The 25,879-nt window shown below is 40.8% G+C and overlaps 1 protein-coding gene across 1 annotated transcript in view; it reads left to right on the top strand.

Moving 5' to 3' along the window:
- The first annotated feature begins 18,941 nt into the window (after positions 1–18,941).
- LOC140734231 (forkhead box protein O1-like) overlaps positions 18,942–25,879 on the top strand; it is a 44,517-nt gene continuing 37,579 nt past the window's right edge. Inside the window, exon 1 of the mRNA XM_073057921.1 lies at positions 18,942–20,966. Coding sequence (XP_072914022.1) covers positions 20,541–20,966 — 426 coding nt within the window. The 5' untranslated portion in view covers positions 18,942–20,540. The remainder of the gene's footprint in view (positions 20,967–25,879) is intronic.

The following is a 25,879-nucleotide window of genomic DNA, read 5'->3' as shown; positions in this document are numbered from 1 at the left end:
GACGCATCAGTTGAGATCCTAGTACACTTTACAGATCATAAAACTTCAGCATGGGTTCTTCAGTTCAGACTCTTTTCAGCATCTAGAAATACTCTTCTTTTTTGTGAGACCAAATCCACACATTTCACTGTTAAAGAAATGATCTAAGTGGTGCTGACACAGAAGACAGTTATGGGATGAACCTAGCCAGGTAAGTGACCGTACCCAAGACATGTCTCACCTCCGCCTTGCCCTGGGGCCACGCTATGGTTTCAATAACTGATGTCTTTCTGAGGTCAGGCTTCGCTCCCACTTCTGATGTGACATAAACTATGAAAGTCAGTGCATTTGTTGGTTCATTGATTTTCTGTATGACATTTATCTGTCCTATGTGTGCTAGCTCCTGTTTAAGTTTGTCTCCAGGTGCAAATGGAACTTTCTTGCATGCATGAACAACAGGAGCCACTGTCTCATCTATATGAACTTTGCGCACACCAGGTAAGCATCAGAGCCCCTCAAAAACATCTGCGTCCTCTTCCATGAGTGAAGTGCAGTCGTCTTTAGACTGTGAAGCTGCTATGAAAACTCTTTTCACCAGGCTGAGCTTTTCACATGCACTTTTTATAATATTGGCTGTACTGTCTCTTCTACAATCAGTAGCTGTGACTTTAGGTGTTGGTTCTTATGCATGAAAGTCACAATACAGACCCCTTTTAATGAAATGTTCTCTCCAGTATAGCCTGTCACCTTTAACTTCACTGGGTAAATCTTACTCTTTACTTTGAGTGTCTCGTAATCATCCATGAATAATAGATTTACCTGGGCTCTGGTGTCAAGCTTGAATTGAATTATTGTCTCATTCACAGTCACTGGAACAACCCATTCTGTTTTACAAGTACCCGTAGTCTGTAGAAAATCTACAAAGGCTTCCTCGATTTCCTCATGAACCGTGTGCACCTTTCTCATGCTAGCCTCAGCTTTGCAACACTTTGCAAAATGATTCTTCTTCCCACAATTATTGCAGGGCTTTCCAGAGGCAGGACGCATCTTTGGATTGTGATTACCTCCATATTTGCTGTTCGAACTTTCCTTTTTGCTTTGCTGTTGCTTTGTGAAATGCCTTGTGCTCTGCCCCTCTGTTTTGAATTGAATTGACTTTATTACTTACATCCTTCATATACATTAGGAGTAAAAATCTTTATGTCACATCTTCATCTAAATGTGCAATGTGCAATTTATAGTAATTTATGGTAAGTAGTATGTACAACAGGATAGTCAATAAAACATAGCAATACAATTGTATCAGCATGAATTAATCAGTCTGATGGCCTGATGTAAGAAGCTGTCCCAGAGCCTGTTGGTCCTGGCTTTTATGCTGCTGTACCGTTTCCTGGATGGTAGCAGCTGGAACAGTTTGTGGTTGGGGTGACTCAGGTCCCCAATGTCCTTTGGGCCCTTTTCACACACTTATCTTTGTAAATGTCCTGAATAGTGGAAAATTCACATCTACAGATGTGCTGGGCTGTCCACTCCACTCTCTGCAGAGTCCTGCAATTGAGGGAAGTACAGTTCCCATGCAGGCAGTGATGTAGCCAGACAGAATGCACTCAGCATGAACTGTTGTGTCTCCCCTCTGCAGCTCCTTAGCTTGTGCTTGTGTGGTCTCTGCTGCTGTACACATATCCATAGCCCTTTCCAGCGTCAAATCTTTCTCATGTAACAATCTTTCGCTGAGCCCTTTATCTAGGATTCCGCAAACTGTTCTAACTAGTGAGTCTCTCAATTCGCCAGACTCACAGGGCTTACTCAGTGTGTGAAGCTCAGTAAGTATCTGTCAAAACTAACATCATGTTTCTGGTCACAGGGAAAGAACTTCTATCTCTCGAATGAGATGTTTTCACTTGTGAAAAAATACTCCTCAGATTTTGCCATTATAGCATCTAATGTAAAATCTGTCTCTTCAATTTGAAAGTTGTTGTAGATATTCAAAGCTTCTTCACCAATTCCATGCAGTAAAATAAATGCTTTCAATTTTTCATCAGCCCCTCTCACTTCATTAGCTGCTAAATATATATTAAATTGCTGTTTGAAGCATTTCCAGTTATCCGTTAAATTGCTGGTAGACTGCAAATGTGCAGGAGAACTTAGGTTATCCATGATGGGAATTGTTGGGACTCTTACCTGAACTTCCTGGAGAATCTGGTGAACTTCTGGACACAACGTGCTCTCTTGCCTTGCTGGCCGTCCAACCTCACTTGCTGCTGGCACATTTTGCACACAAGCAGTCTTTTTCTCGGTCGTACCCGGTATTCATTTACCCTCCATGTTTAGACCTCACGCCGACTTCTAACACCATGTTATGTTTGTTCGTAATAAAGACAAACTTTGTGTGGGTAAATGCTACAATATTTTATTCTGAACTGTACCACTTCAACACAGAGCGAGTGTGACCAGCTCAACAACGAAGCTTCTGGTTCCAGGTGAACCGCTGCATTGCCCACTGGGAACCTAAGTTCTTCATTATGCATACATAATAACACAGTTGTCCCCAACCACCAAACCGCAGACCGGTACTGGGCCGCAAAGCATGTGCTACCGGGCCGCGAGGAAACGATATGATTTGTTGATATGAAACGATATGAGTCAGCTGCACCTTTCCTCATTCCCTGTCACGCCCACTGTTGAACTTGAACGCACACGAGGTCATTACGCACGCGCAGTCATTACCTACACGAGGTCATTACGCGTGCGCAGTCATCAGTCGCCTGAACGCAGTGATACCCTCGCGCCAGGGGATCACTGGTTGGCCTCGGGTAACCGGCCACCTTGCACGGCCGGCGAGAAGTGCCGTTGCTACTGGCTTGTTGCACGGACAGATGGGCGCCGCCTTTTAGCACTACCTACAAGGAGGGTGGGCACACTGCGACTGTCGCGGCCCCGGCACGGCCCTTACCTTGTCCTCTCACTGGTGTGTTGCAATGGTTTTATATTTTTATATGAGGAAAATATGCGCTGTGTGTTTAATATCCAAATGTTACTTAAAACGTTATGATGCTATTGACTTACGATGCTAGTGAGTTATAATTGACTTATCACTATATTCATGCGAGGGAAATATGTGATGTGTGTTTAATATTAAATTCATTAGATAAACCCTTTTAGAAATGAAATTGAGTGTATTAGCCACATAAGTGACTCATAGTTGACTTATCACCTATATTCCGGTCATGATTAACATGCCCCCCCCACCCCGGCGGCCAGTCTGCAAGAATATTGTCAATATTAAACCGGTCTGCGATGCAAAAAAGGTTGGTGACCCCTGTGTTGCCCTTAAGGCATTCGTTTAGTTTATTATATTTTCGCTTTAGTAATTCGTTTGTAATCGTTTTCTAGTTAAAGTTAAGGTTGTTGAAAGTAAATTTGTTGTCTGTGATATATCGCGGCATGCGATGACGTCACACCCGGTTTCGCTGCGTCCTGTGGGAAAATACCGGTTTGGAGAAACGGGAAGGAGGGGGCTTGTGTGTGCAGGATCAGCGCGAGAAAAGTTTTCTTTCTACGCACTAGAAACATCATAGAAGCAACGCCGTAAGTTCATAAGATAATCGATATGTTGAAGTAAAAATGTTAACACTGATTCTTTTAAAAGTAATGACGGTTGATAAAGTTTATGTTCTTTGTTATTTAAAGAGTTGCTGATAGTTTGTGTTGAAGTGTATTTAAAGCAGTTGATGGCATAGGTAGATTCTGACTGTATGTTGTACTTTAATGTAATATAGTTTGTTGCAGTTTTATTGACTCTGGTTTATACTTGGAGTTTAGTTCAGAGTTTTTACACCTGTGCGAGAACACTACAACCCCTGAAATAACACAGTTACCAGGGTAACACATTGAGGGATCGAGCAGCAACCTATTGCTGATCAGAGAGAGCCAGAGGGAGGAAAGATAGTCCTCCCACAGCCGGGTGACCAAGTCATGGCAAGGGAGCAGTCTGAAAAGCCAGGTTTTGCTCCCACACGGATAGGATTGCAGGTAATGTTCCGTATGAATGTTGGTGTACAGTCTCAGAGAGGCAGCCAGTGGACAGGACACACTGGGCTCAGGTTAAACTATATGACTTCCCTTCTTCTCACCCGCACAGACAGAGGAAGAGATCAAGTGTGCCCCGTAACAGTGTAATTGTAGAGAACCTAAGTGATGAACGCCAGCCGGCTTTATCAGATCTGACCACACCAGATGGAAGCAGAACCACAACAAACACAAATGTGGAAGATACAGAGAGTGTGAAAGCAAGCTGTGAACAGCGTGTTGAAGTACACGGTAACTGTACTCTATAATGAAGTCTGGTTGCTGAAGGTAAATAATTAGGAAGGGCAGATATTACAGCACTTGAAGGCAGTCACCCCAGTCTGAATGGGAGTGAATACAAATGAGCATGGCCCTTTCAGTGGCTGGGCCAGTGATCAACTGGACAGTCCAGAAGGGGGTAAGGTCCTTGCAGTCATTCATATAGAAATCACTCCAACTCATCCTGTAAGTCGATGAAACAGTCTGAGAGACTAGCTGTCATGATTCTGACAATCTTTTGTCATGTAGTGTGAACTGTTAGCCTGCTACATTTACCTGGCTGGTGCCCTTGACCAGAGAGTAACCACTGATAGCCACTGCTGAGTTTGAGCTATCAGAAAATGGAGGGGTGAAGATACAAACATGATTAAGCCACAATTCACCAGCAGGGAAGGAGGCAACAGTCATACGAATGACAGTGCTATATTTTAAAGACTCGTTGGTCAAATTTCTGGAACAGTCTCTGCTTAGAGTTTTGTAGGTAGCCATTAGGGATGATTGTGTTGATGCAGATGCATATAGGGGTGTGATAGGTAATTGGGGAAGGGAGTCCGAAGTACAGGCCATTATTTGCTGCCCTACTTGATTAGCTCCTCCTTAAAATTTGGGCTTTCCTGGAACAATATTATTTTTGTCCAGGAGGGCCAAGAGGAGGGCGTATTCTGGAGTTGTGGAATACAGCAAATATTAATTTCAACAGCAACCAGTCTTCAGACCTGAATGTGGATTGTAGATTGAATTTAAAATGCAGCTCAGAAGAATGGTCTTCCTGCAGCTGCTGACTGGGGTTGATTGCAATCCAGGAAAGACCCCATTCGCCTGAGATGTCTGCATATGCATGAATGCAACTCAGAGACTGCAGTGATCAACACTGATTTTGCGCGTGTTGGGGTGAAGATCTGGGTGTTTGAAAATTATGTGCAACTCAAAGGAAGTGTTTTGAATGCATTGTAACTATAGAAATTGTTCTGTTGTTACCTTTGTTCCTCAATATATAAAAATGTGATGTAATTTTGGGGTCAGGGAGCTTCTTCCAAGAGTACTTCTAGTATGAGGGCTGCTTGTTGTGCTGAATAAAGACTTTCATATTGCCAGCTTTGGTGTTTCTCCAGTGATTTTGTTCACAGTCACAACACATACAGAGGTGCTAGATAGTTTCTGAACCCTGTAGAATTTTCTTTATTTCTGCATAAATATGACCTGAAATGTGATCAGATCTTCACATAAGTCTTAAAACTAGACAAGAAGAATCTAATTAAATAAAGAACACAAAAATGTTATACTTGCTCATTTTGAGAAAAATGAACCTCTGGGGAACCTCTCAAAAGCTATTTGGAGTCAAGTGTTGCAATCAATGAGATGAATTCAGATGTGTGGGTTGTAGAGTTGCCCTGCCCTATAAAAAAGACACAGAAAGTCAGGTTACTGCCAGACTCTGCTCTTCTCAAGAAAGATCCTTTTCTATGCACTATGCCTCAATCAAAACAACTTTCAGAGGACTTTAGAAGAATTGTAGAGCTCCATCAAGCTGGAAAAGGCTATTAAAGCATTTCTAAAGACCTGAGAGTTCATCAGTCCCCAGTAACAGAAATTGTCCACAAATGGAGGAAACTCAGTACTGTTGCTAGTCTCCCTAGAAGTGGGCATCCTGCAAAGATCAAACCAAGAGCACAATGTGCGATGCTGAAGGAGGTGGAAAAGAACCAAAGGGTAACAGCAAAATCCTGCAGAAATCTCCAGAACTTGCTAAAGTCTCCGTTCATGTGTCCACCTCTTTATAAGAAAAACACTGAACAAGAATGTTATTCATGGAAGGACACCTCAGAGGAAACCACTGCTCTCCAAAAAAAACATTGCTGCTCGTCTCAAGTTTGTATAAGACCACCTGGATGTTCTACAACACTTCTGGGACAATGTTCTGTGGACAGATGAGACAAAAATTGATTTTTATGGCAGAAGTGCACTTTGCTATGTTTGGAGGGAAAAGGGCACCGCACACCAACACCAAAACCTCATTCCAACTGTGAAGCAACGTGGAAGGAGTATCATTGTTTGGGGCTGCTTTGCTGCCTCAGGGGCTTGGGCAACATGCTATCATTGAGGAAACAATGAATTCAAAATTGTATCAAGACATTTTGCAGGAGAATGTCAAGGTAAGAGTCCATCACCTGAAGCTTAATACAAGTTGGATAATGATCCAAAAGACAAGAGTAAATCAATAACAGAATGGTTTAAAAAGAATAAACTTTGTGTTTTAGAATGACCAAGTCAAAGTCCTGACCTTAATCCTATAGAAATGTTGTGGAGGACCTGAAGCAAGCAGTTCACACAAGGAAGCCCACCAGCACCCCAGAGTTGAAGCAGTTTTGTAAATTCCTCCAAGCCGATGTGCAGTACTGATCAACAGTTACCAGAAACATTTGGTTGAAGTTATTGCTGTACAAGGGTGTCACACCAGTTATTGAAAGCAAAGGTTCACATACTTTTTCCAACAAATACATGTAATATTGGATCATCTTTCTCAATAAATAAATGAACAAGTATAATTTTTTTTTGTTATTTATTTAATTGGGTTCTCTTCATCTACTTTTTGGACGTGTGTGAAGATCTAATCACATTTTAGGCCATATTTATGCAGAAATAGAGAAAATTTTACAGGGTTCACAAACTTTCTAGCACCACTGTATAACCAGTAATTAATTATGTAAACAAACAAGAATGTTTACTCAAACAATATATTTGCAATATTACTCAAATACTACCAAAATATTAAATATATAATAGTTACAACAGAGAGAAATAGTTTCAAGGTGGACAAGGCTGGGAAGTGAATTGTGTGTCAAAATGCATGTCAAATTTGTGTCAAACCTCCCTGACAAAGATAAAGATAAGGTATAGATAAAGGTTAGGTTTATTTGTCACATGTACATCAAAACTTCAAAACATACAGTGATATGTATCTGTTGCATCAAGAGCCAACACAGCCTGAAGATATGCCGGGGGCAGCTCACAAGTATTGTCATGCTCCTGGCGTCATCATAACATACCCACAACTTATTATCCCCAGCTCATATGTCTTTGAAATGTGGAAGAAAACCATAGCACCAGGAGGAAACCAAAACAATCACGGGGAAAACGTACAAGCCCCTTCCCCACAGAGACGAGAAGTGAACCCTGATCACCGATTGCTGGTAATGAGTTCTTGGCTAGCCACTGTGCTACTGTACTGCCCTATGCAGGAAGGGAAAGGTGGGATGGCACAACTAATAAAGGGAGAGGTTGCTGCAGTATGATATAAGCTCAGAAGCTCAGAAACACAATCACTGTGGGTGGATAGAAATCCTTAGTGGAAGTAGGCTGCCTGTCAACAAACAAATCTCAAGGTTGTATAACACATATATTCTTTGATAATAAATGCATTTTGAACTTTGAACTTTAGCATACTTTAGTCATACCGTTGGATGGAGTTTAAATCCAAGAAATAGTGGGGTTGGGGTGTAAGAATAGTTATGGAATAATCATGGGCATTTTTAATTATCTTAAAGACTGGAAAATAATTATAGCAAGGGTAGGCTTGGGAACAGGTTCATTACATGGAATGATTTCTTACCACAAATAGGCATGTGAGAGAAATAGGAGCAGAAAGGTTCTGAGATGCAGAGATAAGTAAGTGGAATTGAGCAGAGTTTTGTGTAATGTAAACATCAGTATAGAACAATTTAATGGAATTGCTTTTTTGTGGGCTATATATTTCAATGTATTTCCATTTAATTCATGAAAATACATGCCATATGCTATCAAAGTGAAATAATGGACTTAAATAATACACAAACCACCATGGAATAAGATATAATCCAAAATCCATTTAACTTCCTTTAGCCTAAACACACAAGCTGTTCTTGCAGTTCTTTCTCATGGATGAGAGAGATAAGTGGAAACTGGAGATTATGAATTCTTCTTTGACTTTAATGCTAAATACTTCACATTCGGCATATCTTTTCAATAGTCAGGTAATTGTGAAAATAACTATTTCTGACTTTTAAATAGATCAATAGTAAATGGTAACCTCTTGCTTCTCTATTTCTTTTTGATAATTCCTTTCTCTTCAAATAAAGCTTTTCTATTTGTGAACTTAGGCACAATTACACATGGGTCTGTAAAATCATGCATTATGACACATGTCAGTATTTAAATTACTGAATGTTATTCAGTAGCAATAACTTTTCCTGTAGCATTATTATTTGCATTTAACGCTATCCAAATGTTTCCATACCCTATACATTATATGACATGTACTTTTAACATCAGCAACAGAAAATATTTTAGTGACAAACATATACAGCGAATGCCTTAATATGATTTTAATAGCAATATTAATTTTAACATTTAGATATCACTCCAAGATGTTGCATTCAGTTTTCACCTACAGTTTTTTGTGATATCTTCACTCACAATACATTGCCATGGGGGACAATACTTGCACAGCTCCAATTAAGATCCCAACTGGTACTTGGAATCAAACAGAACAATGCAGCAAATGGAATTTTAGATGAATTATAGGCTTTTACTGCCCCATTTTTAATTATTTCACCCTAACACTACCCATATTCCCAAATCTCTTTGAGTATGTACTAAAACTCTAAGGCAAACTTCTACAGATGTACTGTAGAGAGCATTCTGACAGGTTGCATCAATGTCTGGTATGGCGACGCCAATGCACTGGGTCAGGTTGCAGAGTCAGCCAGCTCTAAATCTAACCTGGGCACATGCCTTCCCACCATCAAGAACATTTTCCGAAGGAAATGCATCAAGAAGGTGGCATCCATCATTATCATCTTCCAGGACAGGCTGTCTTCTCATTACTACCACCACAGAGAAGCAGCAGAAGCTTGAAGAACCAAACTCAATGCTTTAGGAACAGCTTCTTCCCCTCTGCTATTAGACTTCAGAAAGTTCCATTAAATCATGAACACGACCTTGCTATTGTTTTTTTAATATATTGTAACTTATAGGAATTTTTTAATGCCCGGAATGTATTGCTGCTACAAAACAACAAATTTAATGACCTTGCAGTGACAATGAATTTGATTCTTATTCTTACTTATAAAGATAATGCTTAGCTAGGTTCATGCACATATGGGAACGTTGAAAGAAATGCAAATGAAAAATGTTCCTCCATTTGTGGCCTATGTCACAGAAAATGATAACATTCAGATTCTAGGCCCTTCCCACAGTTGTGAAACTTTCTTTTCTGTTAGTGATTAACAGTTTCAAATTGTTGAACCTGCAATAGAATCAACTTCAAAAGGAGTTGGGAATAGAGGTGGGCAGAAGATTTATAGGGAGGGGGAAGCAAACTCTTTCAGAATAAGAATCAGAATCAGGTTTACGAGGGGTGATTAATAGTTCATGGCCTAAGGTAGAAGGAGTCATATTTAGAAAACCTAGCTCATTTGTTTTTCAACATAGTCCCCTCCTACATTTACACACTTAGTCCAGTGGTCGTAGAGGATACGGATCTTGGACCTCCAGAAAGTGTCCACAGCATGGATGATTGATAAGTTTGTGGCTTAAGGTAGAAGGAAATGAGTTATACAGCTCTCGTTACACGCACATGCAGTTTAACACTTTGAGTGATTATGCAGAAAGTTTGAAGTTAATAACTCATCTCCTTCTACCTTAGGCCACAAACTTATCAATCACCCCTTATGAGTTATTAATTGATGAGTGGAGAGAGTCAGCAACTTTAAATTCCTCAATGTTATTACTTTGGAAGACCTGTCTGGGCTCAGCGTATAAGTGCAATTATGAAGAAAGCATGATAGTGCTTTCCAAGATTCGGCTGACATTTAAAAGTTTAACAAACCTCTATAGACACACAGTGGCGAGTATATGGACTGGCTGCATCACAGCTTGGTATGGAAACACCAATGTCCTTGGAAGGAGTTACAAAAAAACGAATTTGGCACAGTCCATCACCATTGAGCACATCTACATGAAATGTTGTCGCAGGAAAGCAGCACCCATCATTAAAAGCCCCCACCAACCAGGACTTGCCACCTTCTCAGTGCTGCCATCAGGAAGATGGTACAGGAGCCTCAGGACTCACACCACCAAGTTCAGGAACCATCAGGCTCTTGAATCAAAGGGGATAACTTCAGTCAACTTCACTTGCCCAGCATTGAAAAGTTCCGATAACCTATGGACTCACTCTCAAAGACTCTTCATCTCATGATCTTGATATTTATTGTTTGTTTATTTATTGTTATTATAATTTATTTCTTTTTGCATTTGTACAGCTTGATATCTTTTGAACACTGGTTGTTTGCCCAAGTTGGTGTGGTCTTTCATTGATCCTATTGGGGTTATTATTCTTCTATGGCTTTATTGCGTATGCCCTTGAAAAAATGAATCTCAAGGTTGAATATGGTGACATATATGTACTTTAATAATAAATTTACTTTGAACATGTCGTAAAATTTGTTGTTTTGTGTTGAAGTAGAGTGCAATACATTTAAAAAATACTATATTGCAACAACAAATGCATATAGTGCACACAGTGGCCACCTTCTTACATCATAAAGTGGCCACGGAGTGCAAGTTCATGACCTTATGCTGCTGTAACCCATCCACTTCAAGGTTCGACATGTTGTGAGTTCAGCGATGCTCTTTTGCACACCACTGTTGTAACGCATGTAAGATGTTTTCACCCACAGACTGAAGCTCACTGATTTTTTTTTGCACCATTTGCTGTAAACTCTAGAGTGTGTGAGAATCCTAGCAGATCAGCAGTTTCTGAGATACTTAAACTACCATGGCTTGCACCAATAATCATTCCGTAGTCAAAGACACTTACATTTCTTCCCCATTTTAATGTTTGATCTGAACAACAACTGAACCTCTTGACCATGTCTGCATGCTTTTATGCATTGAGTTTCTCCAACATGATTGGCTGATTAGATATTTGCATTAATGAGCAAGTGTACACATGTACCTAATAGGGTATGACACTGACCTGTTTGAAGGTGCCCTTGATGGTGAGAGGCTAGTGCCCATGGTGGAGCTGGGTACCGTCTTCAGCTTTTTCTGATTCTGTGTGTTGGCATCTTCATATCAAATGGTTCTGATAGAAATTGGATAATTGGTGATTTAGGATGGAAGAAGTGGCTTACAGTATATACAATGTTTTGCAATTGACAATTGAATAGACAGATATAAATATATAAGACATAGGAGCAGAATTAGGTCATTTGGCCCATTGAGTCTGCTCTGCCATTTCATAGTGGCTGATCCAATTTTCCTTTCAGCCCCAATCTCCTGCCTTCTCCCTGTATCCCTTTATGCCCTGATGAATGAAGAATCTTTCAATCTCTGCCTTAAATATACGTAAAGACTTGAACTACACAGCTGTTTGTGGCAAAGGTTCCACAGATTCACCACTCTCTGGCAAAAGAAATTCCTCATCTCTATTCTAAAAGGACACCCTTTTACTCTGAGACCGTGTCATCTGGTCTTAGACTTGCCCACCATGGAAAATATCCTCTCTACACCACTCCATCACAGCCTTTCACCATTCAATATGTTTCAAAAATGCAGAAGTAAACTTTGTAAAGATGTAAAGTTTACATTTAAGGATGCAATGCACAGATCATTATGTATGGCATAGAAAACATTAAAATTGGAAATTAGAAATGAACCAGAAACTGAGACTGTTATCAAGACTATAGTGCTGAAAATGGCTTTGAAAGGACTTCAATCAAATTGTGTTGGCAAAACCGTGAAGTACCAGACATAATTTAAAAAAGGAAACCACTATGGGCTATGTGTTGCATGAAAGCTTTCTGAACAGAAACGGCTAATAATATCCCCTAAAACTTCTGTTTTCATGTGTGTGTGAGAAATACTAAAACAGTGATATCTAGTTTCGTAAGATTAAAATAAAAGGCATTTCAAAAGTGATTTGAATGGTCAGTGTGGTGCTCCTCATTATGTAGTTGTGACTGTTGTTCTCAGTTAAAGATTTTAGTCATCAGGATATATAACTAAAGTGAGTCTTCACATTCTCAAGAAATATTCTTGTAGCCAATAAAATACTTCAAAAGTATAAATTATATGAATAGATAACTTTTCACCTCATTTGTTACTTCTATACCTTGCAGATCTTGTCATGTACAATTACAGAAGTTTAAGGGTCACAAAATAACTTCTCAATTTTGCTTTATAAAATAATAATTAAATGAAAAGATGAGCCATTTGTATAGTTTCAATAGGTACATTTAATGTCAGAGAAATGTTTACAATATATATCCTGAAATTCTTGTCCTTCACAGACATCCACAAAAACAGAGGAGTGCCCCGAAGAACGAACGACAGTTAAAACGTTAGAACCCCAAAGTCTCCTCCGTCCCCCTCCCACGCACAAGCAGCAGTAGGGCAATGACCCCACCCCTACCCCACCAGCAAAAAAAGCATCAGCACCCTCCACTGAACACTCAAGCGTGCAGCAAAGCATCAGTAAAGACACAGACTTGCATACATCTTATAGAAATGTGTCAGAGGACATATTCTATTGGTTGTATGAATGCTTTTAATGTTTTTAAAATATTTTAATTTTTTGTTGCACCTTTCAGAATCAGAATCAGGTTTATTATCACCAGAATGTGTTGTGAAGTTTGTTAACTTAGCAGCAGCAGTTCAATGCAATATACAATATAGAAGATGAATAAAAATTAAAATAATAATAAATCAATCAATTACAGTATATGTATATTGAATAGATTAAAAATAGTGCAAAAACAGAAATAATGTATATTAAAAAGTGAGGTAGTGTTCATGGGTTCAATGTCCATTCAGGAATCGGATGGCAGAGGGGAAAAAGCTGTTCCTGAATCGCTGAGAGTGTGCCTTCTGGCGCCTGTACCTCCTTCCTGGTCGTAACAATGAGAAAAGGGCATGCCCTGGGTGCTGGAGGTCCTTAATAATGGATGCTGCCTTTCTGAGACATCGCTTCTTGAAGATGTCCTGGGTACTTTGTAGGCTTTTACCCAAGATGGAGCTGACAAAATTTACAAACATCTGCAGCTTCTTTCGGTCCTGTGCAGTAGCCCCTCCATACCAGACAGTGATGCAACCTGTCAGAATGCTCTCCATGGTACAACTACAGATGTTTTGGGGTGTTGTTGTTGACATGCCAAATCTCTTCAAACTCCTGATGAAGTATAGTTGCTGTCTTGTCTTCTTTATAACTGCATCGATATGTTGGGAGCAGGTTAGGTCCTCAGAGATCTTGACACCCAGGAACTTGAAACTGCTCACTCTCTCCACTTCTGATCCCTCTATGAGGATTGGTATGTGTTCCTTCGTCTTACCCTTCCCGAAGTCCACAGTCAGCTCTTTCATCTTACTGATGTTGAGTGCCAGGTTGTTGTTATGACACCACTCCACTAGTTGGCATATCTCGCTCCGATATGCCCTCTCATCTGTTGTACATAATATTTATTATAAATGACTATAAATTGCACATTTAGACGGAGATGTCACATAAAGATTTTTACTCCTCATGAATATGAAGGAGATGTGAGTAATAAAGTCATCAGTGAGGAGGATATGTTATCACCAATCCGCACAGATTGTGATCTTCTGGTTAGGAAGTTGAGGATCCAATTGCAGAAGGAGGTACAGAGGCCCAGGTTCTGCAACTTCTCAATCAGGATTGTGGGAATGATGGATTTAAATGCTGAGCTGCAGTTGATGAACAGCATCCAGACGTAGGTGTTTGTGTTGTCCAGGTGGTCTAAAGCCGTGTGAAGAGCCATTGAAATTACATCTGCCGTTGACCTATTGTGACGATAGGCAAATTGCAGTGGGTCCAGGTCCTTGCTGAGGCAGGAGTTCAGTCTAGTCATGACCAATCTCTCAAAGCATTTCATCACTCTAGATGTGAGTGCTACCAGGTGATAATCATTAAGGCAGCTCACATTATTTTTCTTAGGCACTGGTATAATTGTTGCCTTTTTGAAGCAAGTGGGTACTTCCACGCTTAGCAGTGCGAGGTTGAAAATGTCCTTGTATACTCCCACCAGTTGATTGGCATAAGTTTTTAGAGCATTACCAGGTAAACCTTCGGGACCTTCTGCCTTGCGAGGGTTCACCGGCTTTAAAGACAGCATAACATTGGCCTCTGAGGCAGAGATCACAGGTTCCCCTGGTGCAGCAGGGATCTTCACAGCTGTAGTTATATTCTTCCTTTCAAAGTGGGCATAGAAGGCACTGAGTTCACCTGGTAGTGAAATTGCTGCCATTCATGCTACTGGGTTTCACCTTGTAGTAAATAATGTCTTGCAAGCCCTGCCAGAGTTGTCGTACATCGCCTTCAACCTCATTTGAAATTGTCTCTTCGCCCTTGAAATAGCCCTCTGCAAATCATACCTGGTTTTCTGGTACAGGCCTGGGTCGCCAGACTTGAATGTCACAGATCTAGCCTTCAGCAGATGACGTACTTCCTGGTTCATCCACGGTTTTGATTTGGGTAAGTCTTTGTGGGCATTCACTCATCCACACAGGTTTTAATGAAGTCGGTATCAACTTCAGCATACTCATCCAGATTTGAAGATGAACCACTGAATCCAGTCCAGCCCACCGATTCAAAGCGTGCTGTAAGTGTTCCTGTGCTTCCCTTGTCCATCTCTTCTTGGTCCTCACTACTGGTGCTGCAGTCTTCAGTCTCAGGGAGTAGAAGTATAGCCAGCTGATCAGATTTCCTGAACTGAGGGCGTGGAATAGCATGGTAGGCTTTCTTGATGGTGGTGAGATGTACTTGAGGTCTCAGAGCACCTGACGGCCAATGAGTGCACTGTCGTCAGGTCATACACAAGCAGCTCTCACAATCAATAATGACCTTGATCTTTTTCCAAAGTCAATATCCAAATGAACCAGAAAGGCTAGCAGACAGAACCATTAAATCATCCAAATAAAGGATCTTCTGACATTCAACATCCCTTCAATGAGGTATTCAATTATATACTTAAATTCTTTATGTGGAAATTCATTTTAAAATTCTCTGAGGAGAAACAGTTCTGAAGTAAACATAGTGAATGAAGTCATAGTTCATGAAGCCAGACATCTGAAATTAAATCAGAAAATTCAGATGTTTGGCTTTGTCAACAGTTTGGCAATAACTGTGAAAGAGAAACAAGGCCAGTGATTCAGGTCAATGACCTAAATTTGGAATCTTGCTCTCTCTCTCCAATCAACGTTGCTGCTTGTCAAGATTATGTCTGATATTGTACCTCAGTGCCGTTTTCCTGACACACCCCCATTTTCCGTCATAGGCAGAAATCTTTTGAACTCTTAATTGCTTGCTGGTCCTGAATACCCCACAGTAAAATTGGAACAAAGACACCAAGGTCACTTTGAACATCAACATATCCCAGGCTAGCTTCGCTTTAAAAAATACTATTTTGCTGCTTTTTGATTCAAAAAGAATGATGCCACATTTTCCCACATCTTACTCAATTTACTGCATTCTTGCCCAATCATTTTCCTTGTCTGCATCATCTTGAAACTTCTTTACATACTCTAACTTTTTTCTATATTTTCTTCAGCCATGGAAGGAAGCTATTTAGCCCAACATGTCCAACTCTCAGAGCAAATGCAGTTCCCATTTATTTTCTTGTAACCTATTCTTTCTCACATTTCTGTAAACTTCCCTGATTTCCCTACCATGCACTTACATTAAGGACAAATTACAGTGGCTACGGTAATTCGACTCTGAACAACTCTTTGGGGTGCCTGAGGAAACTGGAGACTCCAGAGAAATTTCATGCATTCACAGGGAACAGCATACAGAATAATCTGTAAGCACTATCTTTGAGGGGAAAGCACTTGTCGATATTTCAGAACAAACTCTGTTATCAGTCAAGTTCAAGTCTATTGGCATGGGCATACATACACAGGATAAAAATGCCATGTTTTTTATAGTAGCAGCAGAGTACATGACAAAAACATAAGTTAACGTACACTTACATTAACATAACTCTGCTGAGAGATGCTAAAGCAGATTATTTGTTGCTCTGGATCCCAGTATCTGCAGTCCCTTACAGTTACAGGGATATCATGTAAACTCCATGTAAACAGCAGCAGATTTCAGGATCAAAACTATATAAAAATCCATGTAAAAATGTGGAAACGTGACCACGGACCTCTTTGCCAAGTTATTGATATAGACTGTGTAAAGTTTAGATCAGAGTTCTGTGGTATGCAACCTGTTACAGCCTGCCAACATGAGAAAGACCTGATTAACCCGTCTTTGCTACTTGACAATTAACCAACTCTTATTCAATATCAGTTTCCACCCTCCAATTTCATGTACTCCAAAATCGTTAATCTTCCTGTGCTTTGATGTTAAAGTACTTTGTTGTCTTTCTTTAATTCAAAAATAGACATTATTAATGATTAAAAATATATACAAAAGGGAGAAATAGAGCAAAATTACTTTCTTGATCAGTACATTATGTAGTGTAAACTTTAAAGAGAGTGAGAAAGAAACACAAATAAAGAAAGCACCATCAACATCACGTGGTCCCCTGAATACATGGTAGCTGAAGGAGTCGATATTGTGGTCCTTCCCCACAGACCCTTAGCATTGGCTGCTCTGAGCTTCAGTGCATCCCTCAACATGCTTACCTCCAGCCTGATTGTCAATAAAAATAATCTAGAAGGGACTCATTAGAATTATGTATCCTGGATGCAGACCTCTCTGCCTTAGCACAGAGGTACATAGCATTTTAATTTGGGAGGTAGAGGTTGACTATCCGAATCTGTTCAGGAACCTGGGAAACATGCTTTATTTGAACTGTGTTTATCCAAATTGGGGGTAACATCAGCAACTGCTGAACATCGACGGCTCCTCGGTAGAGATCGTAAAGAGCACCAAATTTCTTGGTGTTCACCTGACGGAGAATCTCACCTGGTCCCTCAACACCAGCTCCATAGCAAAGAAAGCCCAGCAGCGTCTCTACTTTTTGCGAAGGCCGAGGAAAGTCCATCTCCCACCCTCCATCCTCATCACATTCTACAGGGGTTGTACTGAGAGCGTCCTGAGCAGCTGCATCACTGCCTGGTTCAGAAATTGCACCATCTCGGATCACAAGACCCTGCAGCGGATAGTGAGGTCAGCTGAGAAGATCATCGGGGTCTCTCTTCCCGCCATCACGGACATTTACACTACACGCTGCATCCGCAAAGGAAACAGCACTATGAAGGACCCCATGCACCCCTCATACAATCTCTTTTCCCTCCCGCCATCTGGGAAAAAGCTCCGAAGCATTCGGGCTCTCACAACCAGACTATGTAACAGTTTCTTCCCCCATGCTATCAGACTCCTCAATACCCGAAGCCTGGACTGACACCTTGCCCTTCTGTCCTGTTTATTATTTATTGTAATGTCTGCACTGCTTTTGTGCACTTTATGCAGTCCAGTGTAGGTCTGTAGTATAGCTTTCTCTTGTGTTTTTTTTTATTACGTAGTTCAGTCTAGTTTTTGTACTGTGTCATGTAAACCATGGTCCTGAAAAACATTGTCTCATTTTTACTATGCACTGTACCAGCAGTTATGGTCGAAATGACAATAAAAATTGACTTGACTTGAACTGATAGCACCACCCTAGAATATGGACACCCTTACACGTTTTGCAGCACTCTCTCTGGATGAGAGTGTGTGACAATTTCAATCTGGTTCTCATCGGCTGAATTCCTCAAATAACATACTATGTTTGTGTGCTGAGACATTTGAAATGTCCTGATAAGGGTCTCGGTCCAAAACGTTGACTGTTTATTCATTTCCATAGATCTTCAAGGAGCAGTGTCTCATTAAGGACCCCAAAACTCAGGTCACGCCACCTTCTCATTTCTCCCATAAGGAAGGAGATACAAAAGCTTGAAGGCACACACTCAACAATTCAGGAACAGCTTCTTCCTCTCTGTCATCTGACACTGAACCCATGAACACTACCTCACTACTTTTCTATTTCTATTTTTTGCACTACTTATTTGTTTAATATAATTCACATTTTTCCTCTGTATTTCATTGTACTGCTGCTGCAAAGTTAACAAATTTCACGACATATGCTGGTGGTATTAAACCTGATTCTGCTACCTGACCTGCTGAGCTCCTCCAGCATTGTGCGTCTGTTGCTCTGGATTTTAAGCATCTGCAGAATCACTTGTTTTTATAATACTAAGACATTTGTTTAGCGGGGAAATTAGTCGCAATCAGGAGATGTTTTACTCGAGGTGTAATTGGAGGGCTTAATTAGAAATAATTTTCCAATGTTGTAAAATTTAATGTTTGCTGGGTATTGTAGGCCTTGCTGCAGCCGCACGCTGTCAGAAGAATCATGACTACAACTCCCAGAAGGCAACGCACGATCCGCTCCTCTGCCTGACGTCAATGTCGTCACCGTGGCTTTTTTTTGGTTGGCAGAATGAAGGGAAACATGAATGAGAGATTGTAAACTCACCAGTGTAACAGATACTGATCCAATTATCAGCAACTAAATATTCAAAGAAAATGGGTTAATGATCAAACGGTGTGACTGCGCTCGTTTGAGGAGCTTTGTAAACTGTTTTTGCCCTCTTGGTGGCGCCGTGAAAAGATGTTGTTGTAGCCCATCTGCATCCTGGGTCCTGTAGTCTACAAATTACCATTTGTCCCCGCTGAACGCCGGGAAGTGCTGGAAAGTGGACTACATTTCCCATCGTGCCTCGACACCGCCCCCATTTCACTGGACGGCAATGTTTACTATGCGTTGAAACACGTCAAAGGGAACGAGACGGATCAAAACAGAGGAGAAGGTGGAAAAGGAATAAAATAAATGAAAAGCAGTGTTTGTTATCCGGAGGGTGATTGAAATATTCGCCTGAGACGGACATCCCGCGGCTTGCGGTGGGTGGATTCCAATGAAGCTTGAGGGCACCGCCAGCCGAGGCTGCAGCTGCTGCGGTGGCCAAAGTGTCCTGCAAACCACTCGGAGGAGCTCGCACTCTTAGCTGAAGGCACAGGTTGGATCAGTGGCGCTTTCACCCCTCCCCACCCCTCCTCCTGGTCAAGATGGTAGCTTGGAGTGGAGGCGCCTTGTGGCCGGGGCCTGCAACGAAAGGCCGACGGGGGATGAGTGAGTGAGTGAGAGGGAGAAGCAGCAGCCCCCCTCCTGGAAAGGCTTTGGAGACTCCCGTGGCTGCTGGAGGATTCATGAACGTTTTGCACGCTTGCACCTCTCCAACAGAGCTTGTTTCGCGACGAAGGAATTTATGCAGATCGCTTCTTCCCCCCCCCCCGTCCTTTTCGTTTGTTTAAAAACAAAGTTTTAATCGTGGACACTATAGAACAGTGAAGGTGAAATATCTGTCATGAGTGTTCGTGATCATGTAGCATCAGACATTCGTTTTCACAGTCGTTCTTTTACACTGCCTTTTAACGTCAGCTGAAAGAAGAGATTCTTGTTTGCCACACGCTCTCTTAAACTGTTCGCAACGCATCGTTTTGGATTTACTTCGAGAAGAAGAAAACAAAGCTTCTCAGAATCGCAATGATTTTGTGAATTCTGAGCATTTTAAAAGGAAGTTGTTAACCAGAATGCTACTTGTCTTTTTCTATTACCTTGTTATCGAAAGTCACTGAGATTGACTGAGATAGGAAATAATTTTTGTGGACGTTTTTTTTTTAAAAAAATCTAAATGATCAAAATCTGGGTCAACATGTGTGTTTAAACCTCTTCAGTATTATATGGTTTCATATAATAAAGTCAGATTCTGAATTCCGGGAAAGATGCAAAGTGTTTATTTGTAATTGGAAAGGACGTATGAGAACATATTGCAGTGGGTGCCAGTCCTATTCCCCTCAATGGAAATTACGTTGTGTTAATTCTATGGGACTAACCTCAGTTTGAAATCAAAGTAATATTTGCAGAAAAGAAGTATCAGTATATTTGGATAGGTGGTGGTGGTTGTAACTTCCCAAATTTTGCAAATAATCGGGAACAGCATCCGAATTTGTTTCCCTTTTCAATAGGATGCAAGTTATTTTATTGAAGATATAGAGAGGTTTGTATGAAAATCAATTATATGTATTTTGTAAGACAGAAGTCACGAATTTTAATTTGTGGAGAGAAAGAAACCATTCTTGTTTGGAATTTAATTGACAAAAGATTTTACAAATGATGGCTGAAGAATCGGGACAGGCTGAGATTGACCCTGACTTCAAACCACAGGTTCGTCCTAGATCCTGCACTTGGCCTTTGCCAAGACCAGAACTGACAACTGTGAAGCAGGAGGATTCTGCCACAGGAACTCCCACTGAAGAAGAAAAGCAGGATGTTGTTGATTCAAGTGCTATAAAACTAGAGAGTGAAGTTAGCCTGAACGCAGAGGTCTCTTCCCCAAGTGCTGCAGCAAGCGCACAGCGTAAGAGTTCTTCTCGAAGAAATGCATGGGGCCATCAATCTTATGCAGACCTTATCACCAAAGCTATTGAGAGCTCACCAGAGAAGAGGCTGACACTCTCTCAGATCTATGATTGGATGGTCAAATCTGTGCCTTACTTCAAGGACAAAGGAGATAGCAACAGTTCAGCTGGATGGAAGGTAAGAATTCTGTTTATTTTGGGGATGAGTGGGTAAAATGTTAGCTTTTGAACCTTCCATGCTGGGATTTGTTCCAAGAGCTTAAAGTAAGATTTGATATACATTTCAATCTTTGAGACAGTTTTGATAAATAATTAAATGCATATTGATTATTTGCATTACAAAAGGTGACAAGGAACAATACTTTGGTTTACTGCCTCAAACTTGATATCTGTAACAGTTTGCAAATCGTCTCCTCCGGGATGTTTTGCTGGCTTGTAGCCTGTCCAGAGTGTTTCAATGTTAACTGCATGACTTCTATCCTAACCATCAAGGCAAATTCCATTTGGCCATTTTTGTCAGATTTCGCATTGATACCTGTTGGCCTACGAATCTGTTTGCAGGCAATTGGGACTAGAGTAGGTGGACAAAAGTGTTAGCTTGGATGTGGGCCTCTGCTTTAATACTCTGACTATATGTAATTTCTAATAAATCCTGATGTAAAAATTTTTATATTAGAGGAATCTTGTGGCATTAAGTGATAGCTGAGCTAACCTTGAGTTCAGCAGCTGCAGAGCTCCACACAAGTTGTGGGCCAATCTCTATATTAATTTTTCCTTGTTCTCTTTCCCTAATTAAGAACGCATTTGTAAGTATTTGGAAGATCGCTTTTGCTTGCAGCTCAAGTAGCAAGACGCATATCATTCAGAGTTGGCCCGTGTTAGGTACAGCTAGAGAATTAGCAGCAGTTCCTTACTTTTTTCACCCATTTGGTAATTAAATGTAAGCTTGTCAAGAAAATTATTGGGAGACTTTGCAATCTTGATTATATTTTCAGCATTGTCAATCACACTTCTAGGATTAAAAAGTATCCTTGATTATTAGAAAAATCCCTGCATATCTGCTACAGGGCCAGATTTACTGCCCTCGCTGTTTATTTGGCTGAGTTCACTTACCTTGAAAGAGACTAGGCATAAGCAGGTTTGCTTTTGGGTAAATGACTTATATTTGAGATGTGAATTACTATTAACGAGCTAACAAACACATGAAACAAATAAGATTTAAGTCACGAGTATTGTTGTGAGGACCTTTTGAATTTTAGCATACTGTTAGCCAAGCATAATTTTAAATGTTTTTCCATTACTAGCTAAAATATTGTCATAGCATTATTTGGGAAGCTCTGCCAGTAGTGGATAGCTTAAGATGTCGTTTCCAGTCTTGGCGTCACGTCTCACTGACTGTGTTCTTGTAGTTGCATGGACTACTTAAAAAAAATACACTTTACTGATACGCTTTCAGAAAGGTTTCTCTCCTCTCCAATCTATGATACTGAAAATGTGTCAAATTTGGAAACGTTACTGGGTCTCCAATGGCAAGTTTCATGTGTGTTATCCCTTTTTTTAAGATTGGATTAATCAAAACTGCCACAGGCTAATTTCACAGTAATTATTTATTTTATATGTTTTCACCTGGTTTTGAATTCCTGTCACTTTTATAAGATCAGAAAACAATGCTTTTGTCACCACTGTCTTGTGATTTTAGAAGTTGGATATTTAATCACCTCTTTTAAATGGCACCAGGGGTCTTGGGACAATAGACCACTGCTATACTGTGAGAAGGAATGCCTACCGTCCATGCCCAGGCTGCACTTTGGGAAATTTGATCACTTTGCTGTCATTCTCCTACTTGCATACAGGTACAGGCTAATGAGCAAAGTTCCAGAGCTTAGGACAACAGAGGTGGTTGTAGAAGGCAGGAATGGCTACGGCATTGTTTCAAGTTGGTGGACAGGGCCATGTTCAAGGACTCAACTATGGATCTGAATGAATACACCACTGTTGTCACAGACTTTGTAAAAGCAGTCGTAGATGAGTGTGTCCCCACAAAATCATACGCAGCTTTCCCCAACCAGAAGCCCTGGATGAATCATGAGATTTGCAATCTGCTGAGAGCCAGATCAGAGGGCTTCAAGTCTGGTGACCAAGAATGTTATAAGAAGCCGAGGCATGATCTCTGGAAAGCCATCTCACAGGTGAAGTAGGAATTCCAGACTAAACCTGAGTCAATATAGGATGTTCAACAGCTGTGGCAGGGCTTGTATGCAGTCACTTCTTACAAAGTGTAGGTGACAACAGGGCTTCGTTTCCTGTTGAGTTCAATGGCTTCTATGCTCTCTTTGACCATCAGAACATGGCAGAACTATCATGAAGTCCCACAGCCCCTGATGATCCTGTGATTTCAGTCTCTGAGGCTGACATGAGAGCATCCTTCAGGATGGTGAACCCACTGAAAGCATCCAGTCCAGATGGGGAACCTGGCCGATGCTGATCAACTGCCTGGAGTGTTCACTGAGATCTTTAACCGCTCGCTTTGGCAGCCTGAGGTACCCAGCTGCTTTAAAGCAGGTTTCAGTTATACCGGTCGGTGCCTAAGCAGAGTGCGGTAACCTGCCTCAATGTCTATCATCCATTTGCACTTACATCTACTGTGAAGTGTTTTGAAAGGTTGTTGATGATACGTATCCTGCCTGAGAAACGACTTGGATCCACTTCAATTTGTCTACAGGCACAACAGGTCCATGGCAGATGCCATCTCATTGGCTCTTCACTCAAACCTGGAACATCTGGACAGTAAAGATGCATATATCAGGATGCTCAGCATTCAAAACTGTCATCTCCTCAAAACTAATCAGTAAGCTTCAAGACCTTCGCCTCAATACCTCCTTGTGCAATTGGATCTTTGATTTCCTCTCTAGCAGACCCCAGTCAGTTTGGATGGGTAGCAACAATCTCCAACAGCAAAGGTGCACAGCAATGCTGTGTGCTTACTCCCCTGCTCTACTCGCTTTACACTTACGTCTGTGTGGCGAAGCTCAGCTCCAATGCCGTATTTAAGTTTGCCAATGACACCGCTGTCATAGGCCAATCAAAGGTGTTAACAATCGGCATTTAAGAGGAAGACTGAAAGTCTGTCTGAGTGGTGCCACAACAACAACCTGTCACTCAATGTCAGCAAGATCATCAAGATGATTATCGTCTCAGGAGGAGGAAACCAGAGATCCATGAGCTAGTCATCGGGGATCAGAGGTAGAGAAGATCAGGAACATTAAATTCCTAGATGTTGTTATTTTGGAGGTGCTGTCCTGGGCACAGCACATAGTGCAGTTACAAGGAAAGCACGGTAGCACCTCTACTTCCTTAAGAACTTACGAAAATTTGGCATGACATCTATAACTTTGACTTAACTTCTTTAGATGTGTGGAGGAGAGTATATTGACTGGATGCATCACAGCCTGGCATGGAAACACCAATGCCAGAATGGAAAATCCTACAAAAAGTAGTGGATATTGCCCAGTCTTATCACAGGTAAAGCCCTCCCCACCATTGACCACATCTACACGGAACATTGTCACAGCAAACATCATCAAGGACGCTCACCACCCAGGTCATGCTCTCTTCTCAGTGTTGCCATCAGGAAGAAGGTACAGGAGTCTCAGGACGCACACCATCAGGTTCAGGAACGGTTATTACCTTTTAACCATTGGGTTCTTGAACCAGAGGGGATAACTTCACCTGCCCCATCACTGAACTGCTCCCACAACCCATAGACTCACTTTTAATGACTCTTCATCTTGTGTTCTTGATAGTTATTGCATATTTATTTATTTATTATTATTATAACTTCTTTTTTCTTTCCTTTTGTATTTGCATAGTTGTCTTTTGTACACTGCTTGACCACCCTGTTGATGCGGTCTTTCGTTGATTCTATTATGGTTATTGGATTTATTGAATATGCCCACAAGAAAATGAGTCTCAGGGTTGTATATGGTGATATACAGTATTTGTAATTTGATAATAAATAAATTTACTTTGAACTTGAAATTTGTCAGCCATTGGCCATTTATTAGCATTGATTGCTTTGGTTGTTAATTTGTCTTTCGAATGCTGTACATTTTTTCTTTTTATTTGCAAAGAACGATTAGAATATAAAACATAGATTAAGATCAATATACTTCAGCCAATCAATATTATTGTGGTTGTTCTTTTTACCTTGGCATTACTTTCCTATACTAACTCCACATCCCATATTTATTATCTTAAAACAAACATATTCAGATGGTGACAAACTACCAACAAATTCAATAGATGTTGCTTAATTCCACCCTATAACATGATCAATCTGTTTCCCTTCTCTGCTCTTGGACTTTATATGTTCATTTATCATTAACTAACTCACTCTATTCCCCTGGAGCAGTCCCCATTTCTGGTGATATTGCCATTGCCTTCAGTTACTTTGTGAAAAGCTCATTTTCCTTTATGATATGGCTTTCACAACTGGGCGTTCAAAGTGTTTTTTTCATCCCTCAGTTGATCTTATCACTTTGGTATGTATACAGTAGCCTTGATTACATCTTTTTCATTTCTCTATATTCTGTTCCCCCAACCTGCCCCTCCGCATTTCAAATATATTTTTTTACATATTTTGCTTTCTACTTCAATATCCTGTTTAGCTTTGATCTACTACCAATTTTGAGCACATTTTGTAATGAAATTCATTGCAGGCTGAAGGTCAGAGCTATGTCAATATATTAGAGACTTTATAGCCCTCCAGCTTAATTATTGATTACAATAACTTAAGACCCTAATTATATCTCGCACTTTCTCTTTGAATTAGCACTATGGACTGGTTTTGCCAGTGATTTGGGGGTTGTGAGAACAAATGGGGTGAACATCTGCCTTTAGTTCCTTATGGTTGTCATAACCGCTGTGGGGGGGGGGGGGAGGGGGGGGAGGGGGGAGGGGAGTGCGTAGTGTGGATGAGCTCCCATTGCCTTTTAAATGCTCCGAATGGCATGCCTCTCAAATAGCCCCTGACAATCAAGTCCAGGTCCCGGGCTTCATGTGTGGCTTAGCAACTAAGCTTGAGAGAACTGC

Source organism: Hemitrygon akajei, chromosome 10 (assembly GCF_048418815.1).
Source record: "Hemitrygon akajei chromosome 10, sHemAka1.3, whole genome shotgun sequence".
Taxonomy (NCBI): Eukaryota; Metazoa; Chordata; class Chondrichthyes; order Myliobatiformes; family Dasyatidae; genus Hemitrygon; species Hemitrygon akajei.
This window is presented reverse-complemented; position numbering and strand designations above follow the sequence as displayed.